The 13,806-nt window shown below is 50.0% G+C and overlaps 3 protein-coding genes across 3 annotated transcripts; all 3 read right to left on the bottom strand.

Moving 5' to 3' along the window:
• Window positions 1-945: 945 nt before the first annotated feature.
• On the bottom strand, window positions 946-2,557 carry CTAM01_08982 (uncharacterized protein; the record flags this gene model as incomplete). The annotated part of the gene is made up of 4 exons (XM_060525002.1): window positions 946-1,406; window positions 1,467-1,866; window positions 1,925-2,359; window positions 2,417-2,557. The coding sequence occupies 4 exons, from the start codon at window positions 2,555-2,557 to the stop codon at window positions 946-948; spliced, it is 1,437 nt and encodes a 478-aa protein (XP_060380442.1).
• A 2,053-nt stretch (window positions 2,558-4,610) lies between these two features.
• CTAM01_08981 (uncharacterized protein) lies at window positions 4,611-6,260 on the bottom strand (the record flags this gene model as incomplete). The annotated part of the gene is made up of 5 exons (XM_060525001.1): window positions 4,611-5,223; window positions 5,280-5,755; window positions 5,821-5,925; window positions 5,976-5,995; window positions 6,065-6,260. 5 exons carry the CDS (start codon window positions 6,258-6,260, stop codon window positions 4,611-4,613), a joined length of 1,410 nt encoding a protein of 469 aa, XP_060380441.1.
• A 2,813-nt stretch (window positions 6,261-9,073) lies between these two features.
• Window positions 9,074-13,729, bottom strand: CTAM01_08980 (multidrug resistance protein CDR1; the record flags this gene model as incomplete). The annotated part of the gene is made up of 10 exons (XM_060525000.1): window positions 9,074-9,166; window positions 9,232-9,671; window positions 9,732-10,706; window positions 10,784-11,677; window positions 11,732-12,237; window positions 12,291-12,847; window positions 12,904-13,151; window positions 13,209-13,371; window positions 13,424-13,468; window positions 13,523-13,729. 10 exons carry the CDS (start codon window positions 13,727-13,729, stop codon window positions 9,074-9,076), a joined length of 4,128 nt encoding a protein of 1,375 aa, XP_060380440.1.
• Window positions 13,730-13,806: the final 77 nt, after the last annotated feature.

Raw genomic sequence — 13,806 nt, 5'->3', positions numbered from 1 at the left:
TGCAGGCGCGTTTCCCTACAGTAGGTTTGGGGAGACATGAAGTTTAGCATTCTTAGATGAGACTTCGAAATGCCGAAATTGAAGTGTCGAGCGCGTCGGGGTCGAGAAAACGCTTGTCCGTAATGTCAACTAGACCCAAAGAGGTGCTGTTGGGGAACGCTCTGGTCGCGCAGACGTTGATCTGGCGCTGACTGATGACTCGTGGCGTTTCGTAGTCGCAACTCTAAAAGGCAGTGTTGCTACGGTCACATCAGACTAAGACAGAATAGCGGCTCTCGGACCTTTTGGCCGGCCGAAGAGAGACTGAAGTTAGTGATTCCCAATTATGAGCCCCTCTTGACAATAATCCATTTCGTATGGTAGTGGATTGAGTATACCGGTGTGGGCAATAGAGTCATAATAAGAATGAGAGTGTCCTTCTTGTTGAGACCTTCAAGCATCACAAGGTCAGGTGACCTTGATTAAAAACAAGGTTTCGGGGAGAATATAGGCGTTATTGCGCCAAATGCTTAATGATACAACATGTTCTATAATGTAGGTAGATCTTATTTCAAAACATGGCGTGATGGACAATTCATGAATATAGAATATGGATTCAAACGCGCAGGTATCGGTTGTGGTGAAGAACAAAATTTCTTCACTTCAAAGTGCAATGTCTCCAGTTCAGGTCCCTTAGCGAGGTAATGCTGCTCAGTGTCCACAATTAGTGACTGAATACTTCACTGTAATAACTCGGCTATGAGTTGAGAACCTGAGAGACGCTGGTATTGCAGTTTCACTTGCTCGAATTCAGAGATGTATGTCATTGCCTCGAGGTTATTCCATCATTATCATTAAAGCTGAGTTGTCCTACTCATACATCTTCAATCAGCGGACTGCTTTAGAGATGACCTTCTGACAAACATGGAAACACGCAGGTATATTTCAACCTCAGAATTGAATCCTTCAAGCAGAGCGCTTCACAACGAAAGCGCCACGCTCGATCGTGTTGATCAGAATGTGGCCACTCTTAAAGTAAGGGTAGTGAGACCAGGTGCCGACGAAGTCAATGGATCCGCCAAGGGGTTCGTTGTCGTTCTCGGGGTAGATGTCGAAGAATCCAACCTCGGAAACGCCGCCTCCGGTGGGGTCATCAGGGAGAGAGGAGACGTCGAGAATGCGGAGACCGGCACCGTAGTGGCTCTGGAAGGCAAGGCCGTCGATGACGAACTGGTTGTGGTCAATGCCGTAAGCCTCGCTGCGGTAGTAGCCAGTCTGCTTAGGAGCCTCAAGAGATCTAATATCCCAGAAGTAGGTGATGGGGTAACCGCTAGCAGCAGGGCCGGTAGCATCAACCTCATCGTACTCGTCGTCGAGGACGAGGTACTCCTGCCACTCGGTGTTGGTGACCCAACCCTGGTGGGTGTCTATATGTACAATCAGTCTTAGTTCATGATTTCAATGAGGGACAAAGCAAGTCGACGTACAGCTGGCACCCTCGTAAGAGGTGCGAGAAATGATGTTGGTCTCATTCTTGTTGGTGACATCGTAGATGGTCAAAGTGTCCTCGTTGTAACCATAGCAGATATCACGGCCAAAGTACTTCTCGTCAGGGCCACGGTAGACGAGGCACTGAGCATCGTGGACGTAACCGTCACCAGCGGCACAACCCGGGGAGGTAGGATTGGCGGGGTCGCTGAGGTCAATGAAGATCAGACCGGAGCGGCAGGCGCTGGAACGAGGCTGGGCGCCGACAGCAACGGCGTACTGCTTCTCCTCGTTGATGACGATGTTGTGGGTGGAACCGGCGGGAAGGCCGTTCCAGTAACCGGTAAGGTCACGGGAGTTGCTGAAGGTGACCGGGCTGGCGGGGTCAATGTCCAACAGCTATCCCCAACGGTTAGTATTTTAGAGACTTGAGGCACGATGATGTTGATGAGCTTACCTTGGTCAGATCGAAGATCTGGACACCATGGCGGGAGGCCTCACTGCCGATGACGACGTAGTTCTTGTATCCGCGGAGCTCACGCCAGATAGACTGGGTAGAGTACTGCGGGAGGCGACCGAGGTAGACGAGCTTGCCCGCAGATGTGATCTCAGCAAAGGCGGCACCATCAGCCTGAGCAATAATGGCAAACTCGCGACCGTCGGGGCTGGTCCAACCCCAAGAAGAGGATCCCTCGCCGGCGGTAGAGCCAAGGTCGGAGTGGCTCTTGAAGTCGTAGAAGTCGACCTTGTTGCACTTGAAAGTGTTGTTGGCATCGCCAGGGATGACCTCGGCAACACCATTTACGCAAGAAACGGGGCCCTCCTCCGCGAGGCGGCTCGTGTACTTGGTCGACTCCATCTCTCCGGCCTCTCTTTGGCGATCCCATGACGCCTATGAGTTGCGAAGGTTAGATCAAGTGCTGTAAGCAAAGCCACCGGTATCAAATACCTTCTTACGGGCCATGAGGTCCTTGTGAATGACACCGCTGTCGTAAATCTCAGAGACGAGTTCACTAGGTGCGATCTCCTTGGCCGAAGCTCCAGAGAGGAGCGCCGACACGGCCAAGGTTGCCAAGGTAATTGCCTTCATCTTGAGTGGTTCAGGAGGGGTCCTGGGAGTTGTCTTAGGCAGGGGTGATTGACGGTTGAACCACGATGATCACTTCACAACCTAAAGAGCGGAGAGGTGCAGAGCAAGATCTTCTGCTGATCGAACGGGCGACGACGCGATTCTTTTATCTTCCTCCCATCACAACTTGGCGTTCTCCTTCCCCTCAATTCTTTTGTCGGGCTTCGCGGTATCTCTCCACCGCTTTACGAGTCAAAAACATGATTATTGTTCTTTGTCCTGCTAGAAACAGAAGGTCAAGAAACAGCGGTTGGAAGGTGGGAGCAACGAGCTTCAATGTCGCGATGCGGAGCACTACTGCCCAAAGAAGCAGGTGTCTACCGGACCAGGCCCGCACGGTACTTGGACGCACGAATCAGCGGCTCCGAGGCCCCGGCCCGGCAGTCCACCATCCTTCGCCGCAAATTTACTTACATACCCGCCCGGACTTGGCAACAGGCACTGCCATACGGGCAAACACCCTTAAAGGAGGCGTTGTAAGCTTCTTGGCGCATCGTATCTGGCGCCTTCCGCAGTCTTGCCAAGCGCACCGTTGTAACACTCCCGCAGATTGTACCGGCATCACCACCATGCAGCGCCAAGTCACGGCGTCATTCTGGTCTTTCTGTGTCTCCTCACCTTCTCGAAAAGATTAATTGTGTACCATTTGATAGATGGCGTCAAGAGATTACGTTTGTGCGAGATATCGGCCGTTGTCGAATCGTCTATCTAGCTCCCGCAAACGTCCCCAGATCAGCAAGCTCTTTACTATATCTGTTCATGGATCGTTTAATTCCGCACCAATCGCTTTCTAAATGATTCTACCTTGATGGCCCAAGTGTTTGTCGCCGGCTCTTTCCGAATTCAAGCGCAGTGGCAGCTGCCCACGTGCAGTCAGTGCATGTAATAACCTGGCTATGTACGGATACATCTCAACTTTCAATACTCAATTGGGAAACGTGAAGGAGCCTCGGTTATCATCATTTGCCCCTATGGGGAGTTTCGACCAATATTCTATCTGACATGAACTCATATCATTACCTCACTGGTAATTTTGCTCATCAGAACATGTCTTCACTTGAAAATTTCTAACTTGCGCTGAACATCTGTGAAAGGAATCAGATGGCTTCCAAATGGCTAGAAGTCTTTCATTCATCGGGAATTGAGTATTAGAACTGCAATCATTAAATTTCTTAGGCCGACTCCTTTTTTTTCTATTCGAGCACTTGGTAATACGATCTTAGTCTTTACTCTCATAGCAACTCACTTGGCTTAGGTATTATACCATCGGCCCAAGGATTAGCCCCACTTCAGTAAAGTCCCCGCTAGATAAGGTGCAGCCATCCGGAGCTTATAGGGATGATCGAGTTCCAAAACAGAAAACTTGCTCAACTTTAAGACGACTTCAAATTGAATTTGCAACGACACATAGAAGCCAAGTCTTTATCGATTTCCGGGAGAGGAATGTTTTTTTCATGAAAGTCGATGTTTGTTCGCATTGAAAGCAAGTGTTCCCAGGGCTCTCCCTCTTCAGAAGTCAGAACATGAAGCTGCATCAGCGTTTGAGAAAGTTTATATTGCCTCATCAACTCAATTATGTCTACAACAGATAACAAGACTTGTATTTTTGATCGGAAAGTTTCATCAAGCTTGGATTTCTGGCGTTTGTTGCAGTGTCATGGACTCAGGAATAGTGTTTTGTTTGCCGCGTCGCAAACATAGAGTAAGGTAGTCGATCGAGACCGTCCCTCACGAGCTTCATCTGAATGTCCCTGCATATTTTTCTCTCGACTCGTTGCTTGTCTGCATAATGTGTGTAGTAATTATTATCTCTTCAGTATTCATCGTGTGAAATGGCCACTGCCTCTAGGCTTTATACACTCTACTCATTACACAACCGCCCTCCGGAGTCCGAATTTCGTTACACACCTGTGGCTTTCCTATGTACCTCATCAAGTCGACCATGATGCGCTATGTCCTTCCTTGTTAAGGATGGGTATCTTTCGCAGTAATCCATGGAATCCCTTCTGCGCGTCTACTTTGTTAGGTGCTCCCAGTCTGGTGGTGGATGTTTTGCTAGCTGCAATCGGGGAGGACCGTCATCTTCAGGTATCGAGGATAGCCCCTCCGGAGGTATGGCCTTTTCCCACACAGCCTCCCAAGACTTTCTGGCCTCCATATCGTGATTTTGCCAGTTGGGTACCCTGTCCCCTGAACACCCTGGTGCTGAGCTCTCGCCACCCTGCGCCAGCCATCCTTCTCTCCTTCCGTCCATTGAATTTGCTCTTGGGTTGTAGGTCCAGTCTTCGGCAGTCTGCTCCGACTTCCTGACTGTCTCTTCCGTCAATGGCCTCATTCCCATCGGCTGACCAGTGAGGACCGCGAGTTCGGTATCGAAGTTGGCGGGGCCCGTTTGACTTATTGCAGTACGTTCTCCTACGGTAACGGCTGTGCGCGTAGTCCTCAGTTGCTTATTCGGCAATATACTGCGCCAGTAAGATGAGCTTGAACTGCTCCCTTTCTTGAGATCACCCACAGTCCGTGGCAGGTGACCCATCGGCTTTCCTTCTCCCTTTCGTACCCGTTCGTAGAGGAGGTTGGTGGAGGGTAAACAAGCACAAACGACGCCGATGACAAGTTCCAGTGCTCTGATACACACTGTTGAGCTCTCAAGCGGGTAACAGGGAAAAGGGATATATCTTACGTGATAAGGTCCAAAACAACAAAGTCCGCAGTGACATCTGTCGAAGCGAGGAATTGAACGACGAGATACATGCGATAGACAGTCACAGCTGTCGCAATACCTCCAGCTCCAAGTAGCGCGGCAACTTTCAGCTTCTTCCGCAAAGGCATGCGCAACCGCCATAACAACGGTACCGGGAGCACGAGGATGAAGAAGTCTGTGATGATCGCCAGGCTCAGATCCGCAATGAAAATTTTGCGTTGATTCAAGCATCTCGGATTTGGTGTCTTGGGGTTCCAGAAGGCTGACACCGGCAAGCAGATGACAGTCTTGAGTATCTGAATTGGGATATAGCAGATAAGTAGGGTGACGATGAAGACCTTGATCCCGCGTGAAACTCGCTCGTGCACGGCAAAGACTCGTGCTTCGAGTAAGAGTAAAGTAACCTTCGTAAAGTATGCTGCCGGGCAGTAGACAATGGAGCTGGCGTACAGCCACTGAAGATCCTTGCATTAGTTTATGTACACGTCGCTTGAAGATGTAATAGGCTTATCAAACTTACTCTCATCACTTCTTGATACGATTCTTTCGTGAGCTCCCATGCATGATAGCCCTCACCATAGTGCGCCATCACGAACACGGTGGAGACGTATATCATTATCAAAGCCTGAGGGTGTTAGTATAGCCAATTCGCAGTCCTGTACCATTGAGTCTCACATATGATATAGCGCAAGTCCCTGGGTTGGCAGTCAGTTAAGCGTTTTTTTTTTCCCACCTCGTCCGAGCAAGATTGAAGTACAACATACAATCATCTGGAAGAAACGGTCTCGCCATGGTGAAGTTCAGATATGTCCTGATCCCAAAGAACAGCGTCGCAATCGCTGCCAGGACACTCATTCCTACGACATTCCACATCCACCCGGCGTCCCTTGGGTCCTCGAAATTCGGTGTGACGCCAGGCGGGGGCGGAAACGCCCCTGTCAGAACCGTTGCGTTACTCATCGTATCTTCAATTGCTCGACGTGAGCTGTGAACCACATGGCGAGGCTCATCGCTTCACAAATGTAAACGCAAGCTTTCCGTGGCCGATCGTATGTTCGCAGCTGCAGAAATCTTTCCTCTTTGCCGCCCGCTTGAAGGTGAAAGGGCTCTAAGCTGCTGATAAACGACATCAACGACAATTGGTGACCTGCGACAAGGGGCGTCCCGCACCGGCCCTGACTCGCCCGGCCGCTCTAGTTCCGTTTAGAGTTCGTTGAGTGGTCGGACGTTGCCAGGGTCGGGGCGCAACACCATTGTTAGCGCCATGGAGTGATCAACAGAAGGCGAAACTTTAACAAACATCATGCTGCACGGTGTCCCCTGTGGCCGGGTATGAGACGTCGAAAGGGACCAGATTTAAGGGACCTGTGGAGGACGTTCGTTACCTCGCTCTCCCCGGAAAACGAGAAAGGATCATTTAGTTCCATGTTTTGGGAGCTATGGGCACAGCGCGATATGAAGAGGGTCTGCTGCCTTTTTCCGAATCCGAACGGAGTCTCTCATGTCTGAGCGCTCTACATCGTCCAAGGTTTGCTGCTAAATCGCGACGAACCTCTTCTAAAACCTGAATTCAGGGAACAGACGGGCTCGGGTGTGCAAATCAAAATCTGGCCTTTGTTATGTACAGGCCAAGCTTATTAGACACCGCCACGACGCAAGAGGCTGCGATGAGAGCGCCCGTTAATCGCACAAAGCTTTCTTAATTCAGATCCGAAAGCGTTCTAGAAGGCTTTCGGATCGTCTGCTCCGGCGCTTCTCGGAAACGACTCCGCGGGTTCTAAACAATGCAAATGTGAGGGGTCATTCCAGAAAATAGATAGATTCTTCGGATACTGAGTGTCGATGATGTAGGTCTTTTGAGACACTCCACTCCTTCAACCCCGCGTACTCCGAATCTCTAACGCCGAGCGACGCTGGAGCTGTTTCTGACTTATCACCAACTTGGTACTCTGAAAATCAGGAAAAATATCTTTCCATGGCAGCTTTTTCTCCGCATCAAGATGGCGAATCATTCCAGAATTCCGCGGCATACCGAAGCAGCCCATAGTATCTCGCCCCACTGCATAACGATCACAAAAGCGAAGCGACAACATGACTTTGTCATTACATGTGCGACAAATTCAGGGTACGACTCTTCAGACAAGGAGTTATTGTCTCCGGATGAATGGAATGGTACTCTCTCGGTTTAAGGTAATCTTGTCAGTACTAAGTAAGGCTTTCTGGAGCAACCGAATCATACGCTGGCGTTGCGATTCAGTCCATCAAATACCTAGAGGCGATGACCCGTCACAATTAGCTAAACCTGAGCCTGGATGGCGAGCAGCCTTGCTACCTGATTTCTATAGTCATATCATGAGGTTGGCGTGGTAGCAGAGTAGTCATCGCATAATTTTGACAGGGTCGATTGGGCCAAGCCGAGTTGCTCAATTGTCAGCATTCCACCACAAGTTTGTTGCTGGGGAACTGCCTTCAAGATCGATTACTAATAGCATATGCCACTGCAGTCGCCTGCCACTTCCAAGTCTCTTTCTAATCGACCGAAACTTTGGTTGGCAAACTATCGTGGCCATGAACTGAAAGCGATGTAACTTCTGTAAACGATATCACTAGTCATTATTGTGGCCGAAGCACCCTATCGAGGGTCTTGGCGGTCGTGGCCAAACTTGAAGCCATGGCCATCCCGGCAGCTACCGGACGTTTCGACCCGCTCAACCCCGCGTGGTGCTTCCGGTCTAGGGTCATCCCACGCTTCACATGCAAGTCATGAGTATCGCAATGGCCAATCTCGCTTTCGAAAAGCTCACACGTGAGGGATGAACGGTATACGGATGCCCGCGGGCTTCCGGTAGTTATTTCCTCTTATAATGTGTGAACAATTGATTTCCAGCGATATTTGACACAACGATTAAGGTCCAGGTATGAGTTAGTAACCCACGTCGGAAAAAGTGACGTGAAAAGGGTAGCTTGTATCATCGAGCTAAGACAGAAAATCGATATCTTGTAATTATTTTGGTCCACAGGAGTCCTTGCAGGTGGAGAGAAAACATTTAGATGAACGAAGCCTGCTAAACAACCTGTGTATCACTGATCGACATTGTTGCTAAAGAAATGGGACTCATCGTAAGACGCGTATTTCTGGTGCACTGACACTGACCGCTGCATGTGGTTCTCAAAGCAGAGTCGTCGTAAAATCTCGGTTTCAGCTGTCAACTATGCTCAGCAACCATTCGGCTCAATGGTGAAAAACATGGTTATGTAGGAAAAGGTATAACCCTGTTTGCAGATCCAGCCACGCTGAAGTGCTCCCAGTCATCACCGCCTCTTTGGACAATTCAAGGTAATTTACAATTAGTTGAACTTGCTGAAGAACGTTTCAACGTAATCTTACCAATCTGGGCTTGAGCCTGGTGGTCAAGGTGATCATTACCAAGAAGATGCAAGTTTAGAATAGCCGGTGTATCCGGTGAGATCGACTCCGGCACCTAAGCCTATTCCATGAAGTACTGACCATGGAATTGGCAATCACGTAGCAACTAAATAGATCGATGGTCAGGAGTGTGGAGTTTGCAAAAGACAGCATAATATAGAATGCTATGACGCTAGTATTCCCATTATCTCAGCTTTCATTGTATCTCGATTCGTTCAAGACGTGGCTTCTATCTGGGTTGCAAGGCGGCTGGGAGAAGCCGGAAGCGAAAATGGGTCTGATCATGGCTGTTGCCTCTCCTTAGTATGTCTAGCTTCCAACTTGCAGTGTGTTGAACAGTTCCCCCTCAGCTCGCGGTTTTCGTGGTCTTGGTCCGCAATTTCATCATCAGAAAGACGAGGGCGTACGACGAAACGCAAAAGAGCGCTGTGATACCGACCTATAGCAATCAACATTCAGAATTCGGGAGTCCCTTGGTATGTCTAGATGCAATAGTTTACTTACTCCTCTCCACCCGTAGCTGGAATCATTGATGTTCATGGTTCTCATGTAGTCCGCTCCAGTGCTGTAGGGACAGTACGCACACATGGTGCTATTTCCCGGATCGGCAACGTAGCCCGGCTCAGAAGAGAGAAAATCGGCGAGGTACTCCCCACAGGTGCTATTACCTGGAAGTGGAATATGCGTCAACTCGTTTGGCTTGCAGTGAACCTTGACATCCCAGACCACAGGCTCCAGCATTCCTTGGATGAGGTAGGTGAATGGATCGAGCCAGTAGAGCCAGTATCTCCAAAAAGCCGTGATCTGCGAGTAAGGAACAACCACACCACAGAAGTTGATGAGACTCGCGCCGATGATGATGGGGTTGGCCAGCGCGGCGAAGTAGGCGTTGGGGCTGTAAGCGGCAATGGCTTGTCCCAGTGAAGTGTACAAGAACTCATAGACTGGATGAGCACAGGTTAGCACGATATTTTCGCACACGATTGAGGTTGAGTAAGACTTACGGATCATTTGGAGGTAGACCTGTCCGGAAATCCTTGCTTCTGTGGGGAAGCCAACCGTGAAATACCAGGTGACAAACGCCAGTGTTCCGCAAACAATCAGCACAGGTGTCTCTGACAGCAATTGAGCCGCCACAAAGGCAAACCAATGGTAAGTCTTAGACTTCTTCTCGCGAGTCTCGAAGACGTCGCGGTTCCGAATGAAGAGCGGCTGCAGCTGGTTGATGCATCCAGGGGCAACAAATACGAAGTTGAAGACAGCCATGAGCCTAAGTTGAAGGTCAAAGGTACCGTCACCCAGCATCCAATAAGTGAAACCTCCGAAGAGTCCGTTGGTGATGTGCAGTCCAATCTTGTTCCAGACGTAATCAGGGTTGCGCCACAGCGCGACCAGTTGTCGGCTTGTGACGAGATAGACCTGGTACGCGACTGGGGTAGCGAATCCAGCAAGCTGATCCTCATCGACGGCCTCGGCCGTTGTTGATGGCTCAGAGTCCTTCTTCTCCTCAACATTGAAGTTGAGAGCATCAAGTTCCGTGATAGCCGCTTGTCTCTCTGGAGAATCAAGCCATGTCTGCGGCCAATCGATCTCAGTACCAAAACGGCCTTGCACCACATCGACTATGTGTTCAGCGGGATTCGCATGCGGTGGGCAAGCGGCACCATTGCGTGCGAAGTAATCGATCACTGTAGCTGACTTTCTGCCGGTGGGTCCGAAGTAAGTCGTACGTCCTCCGCGGGCCAAGAGGAGAAGCACATCAAATGCATCGAAGAGAGTTGCAGATGGCTGGTGAATGGTGCAAATAATGGTCTGTCCAGATGCTGCGAGCCTGCGCATGAAGCGACAGATCTCGTAAGCAGACTGGCCATCCAAGCCGGAAGTCGGTTCGTCGAGGAAAAGGAGAGAAGGCTTGGCCACGAGTTCCGTTGCGAGTGTGAGACGCTTCCGCTGCTCGATAGAGAGGCCCCCGCCAGGCGCTGTGCAAAAAGTAATTGATTAGCGCGTGGTTCCGAAAGAGATGTCAGGGACTCAAGTTCAATGGTGTAAAACTCACTTCCAACAATGGCGTGCTGAAGAGGTGTCAGCTCGAGTAATTCCATGATGCCTCGAACATAGTCCTGCTTCTCTTCATCTGGAATTTTGTGGCTCTGTCGCAGCCGTGCCGAGAACAAAAGACTCTCCCAGACTGTAGCAGTGGGCTCGTGAACGTCATTCTGCTCGCAGTAGCCCGTTGTCCGCTGGAAGCTGATACCTTGCGGCTTGCCATTGACCATGATGCTGCCTTCGATCGTGCCGCTGTCTTTCCTCTGTGCCAAAACGTCCATCAAAGTCGTCTTGCCAGCACCGGAGCTACCCATTAGGGCGACCAGCTGACCGGGCTTGACGTAGCCCGAGACTCCGCGAAGGAGCTGAAGGTCTTTCCCTTCGTGTCGAACAAAGTAGCTGATGTCCTTGAAAGTGAATACCGTCTTGCTAAGAGACATGTAAGACACATCATGGGAAGCAGCCGATTCATCTGCCTTTTCTGTGTCAACCTTTGTGGCTGCCTCCTTCTTTTTGCTTCGTCGGTCGAACAACACTTTCGAGCCAGAATCGGAATGCAGATTGATCTCGAAGCCGACTGCGGTCATCAGTGCCAAGAAAATCCAGAATCCGATGAGAATCCCTGCGTTACGCCAGATGTGTGCCTTGTAGACTGAATATTGAGCATTCATGTACGTTTCGCCGTTGATGATTGTCGATCCCGATGTTGATCCCCTGACTGTGCAACTGCGATACTGGCTGTTATCATAGGCAGATCCGAAGGGAATAAGCTGAGGTTGAATGCAATCCAGGGTGAGATCCCCCATCTCCTTAGCCATGATTGCTTCGAAGGTATATGTTGCGGGGTTCAGCCATGAAATCCAACGGAACCAGACAGGCATACTCGGTACGGGAATGAGATATCCTGTGAGTGCTTAGAAGTCTTCTATCAGCCGTGATTGGATCATTGCGAACTTACCTGCATAGACCATGAAAACCATTGTCATCCACCCAGTGATTTGTGAAGCCAGCCCAAAATGCCTGCACCAAGCTCCAATCATGCGAAACAGGGAAGCGAAGCATAGTGTGCATAGAATGAGCATGAACCAGTTGGCGAAGAAGTGGCCCGCCTCACGTTGGAAACCCACGATGAAGTAGTAGATCAACTGAAACAAGGAGTATGCCAAAATGACAAGCGGGACATCGGTTGCCGCATTAGCTAGGGCGTACGCCGCGGGCCGATGGAAAGCAAGTCGCTTATGCCTCGAGATGATTCGACGTCCCATGAAGGAGGCTGTGGTCTCGGACATCTTGTTCATGGCGAAGAGTTGAATTGGGAAGAACAGAGCGCCTGGTCGTGTGAAGATGGAGGTGCTGTCAGATGGGAGGTTGTAAAAAAGACTCCCTGTGACCAGCGCCATGATGAGGGCAGAAGCAATCTGCAATGCGTTCGACCAACGGTCTCCCCAGATGATTTGAAACTGTCTTCAATTTCAGTTAGACCTTGCGATCGAAGTGTGGAGAGAGACTGACGATACCTTCTAATGCAGTTTGCAATCTGGCTCGCGAATGACACCTGATAGGGACTACCTTGACGAGATAGAGACGGCAATGAGCGGTTCTTTTCTGCATCTCGAAGTCTCAGGATACTCTCCACTTCATCCGACAGAGACTTTTCTGACGCCACGTGCATCTGCTGTACCATCCTGTCGAAAAGAGGGCTCGTCTTATACGCATCTTCAAAATCTGCCGGACTTGTTGGGATCTTATCTTCGTATCCAGGGCGTATTTGTCGCTCCGTAGGAACCGAAACTGACGTGAGGAAATCAGAGATATTTGCTCCCGGCGTGCACTCAAAGCCCATGTCCTCGAAGTATTGCTTAGCCTCGGTTGTGGGGCCGTAGTAGATCTCTCTTCCTTCAGCAAGCACAATTACTTTGTCGAAGAGATCGTAGATGCCGTTTCCAGCTTGATAGAGAGTTGCAACAATGGATTTGTGCTCCTCGTCGGCCATCGTGCGTAAGACACGTGCAAAGTCCAACGCATTGCTGGCGTCTAGGCCTCGAGTTGAGTTGTCCCAGCATTGAACAGGAGCCTGTGTATGGGGTCAACGAGCGTACATCGGGGATACCCATGTTCATACGTTCATACCTGAGTAGCCATGACCTCAGCGATTGACACTCGCTTTCTTTCTCCGCCGGACACCCCACGAATGACTTCATCCCCGACTATTGTGCTCTTCGTATGACTGATTGACAAGGATTCCAGAATGGCGTCGGTCTTCTGTGACAGATAATCCTTGGAACTAGTGGATGACTCTGGCAATGAGCCAGGTATCTTGTTTGACGTCGCAAAGTCGATGGTCTTTTTCACCTCCAAGGTCGGGAAGTGTAAGTCATCTGGCGGATTTCCAAGTTAGACTTTGACAACTCAGCCCGCGGATACAATTTCCATACCTTCGGTATTCATTACCACATGGTTGCGAAACTGCTGTGCTCCCCTATGGCCGAGATTGCCGTATCTTATGTCACCGCTGACATGATGGAACTCGTTTCGTTGATTAGATATTACTTTGAGTAGAGAAGTGCAGCCTGATCCCGGTCGCCCGAGAACTAATAGCTGAGTGAGGTGTTAGAGGAAAGCAGCATTGCAGTTGCACTCGTTTACTTACCAGTTCCCCCGGCTGTACCTGACCCGTCACATTGTGAAGTATATGCTGCGTATGTTAGCATAAAATCCCCAACGGAGGTCAACAGCCGAGCTCTCTTACCCTTCGAGATGTTTGACTTTTGGCGAATGGAAATAAGTCGGCCAGAACGGACAAACACGTTGAACCATAGTCTTCTCCAAGTCCATGGACCTCGACGCTCAAATCCTTGAAAGTGACAGTCAACACTTTTTGAGGCCGATCAAAGTCTTGAAGACTGTCGTCGGCCTGGACAGTCCGATCACTGTCGTAGATTGTTGTTGAAGTCATCGCTGGTAGAACAAAGTTCGGGTTGTAACTCGAATCGCAATACGAACCAAACAGTCAAACGGTTGAACAAGGTTGCA

This window comes from Colletotrichum tamarilloi (genome assembly GCF_030869305.1).
Source record: "Colletotrichum tamarilloi strain Tom-12 chromosome Unknown Scaffold_33.1, whole genome shotgun sequence".
Classification (NCBI taxonomy): Eukaryota; Fungi; Ascomycota; class Sordariomycetes; order Glomerellales; family Glomerellaceae; genus Colletotrichum; species Colletotrichum tamarilloi.
This window is presented reverse-complemented; position numbering and strand designations above follow the sequence as displayed.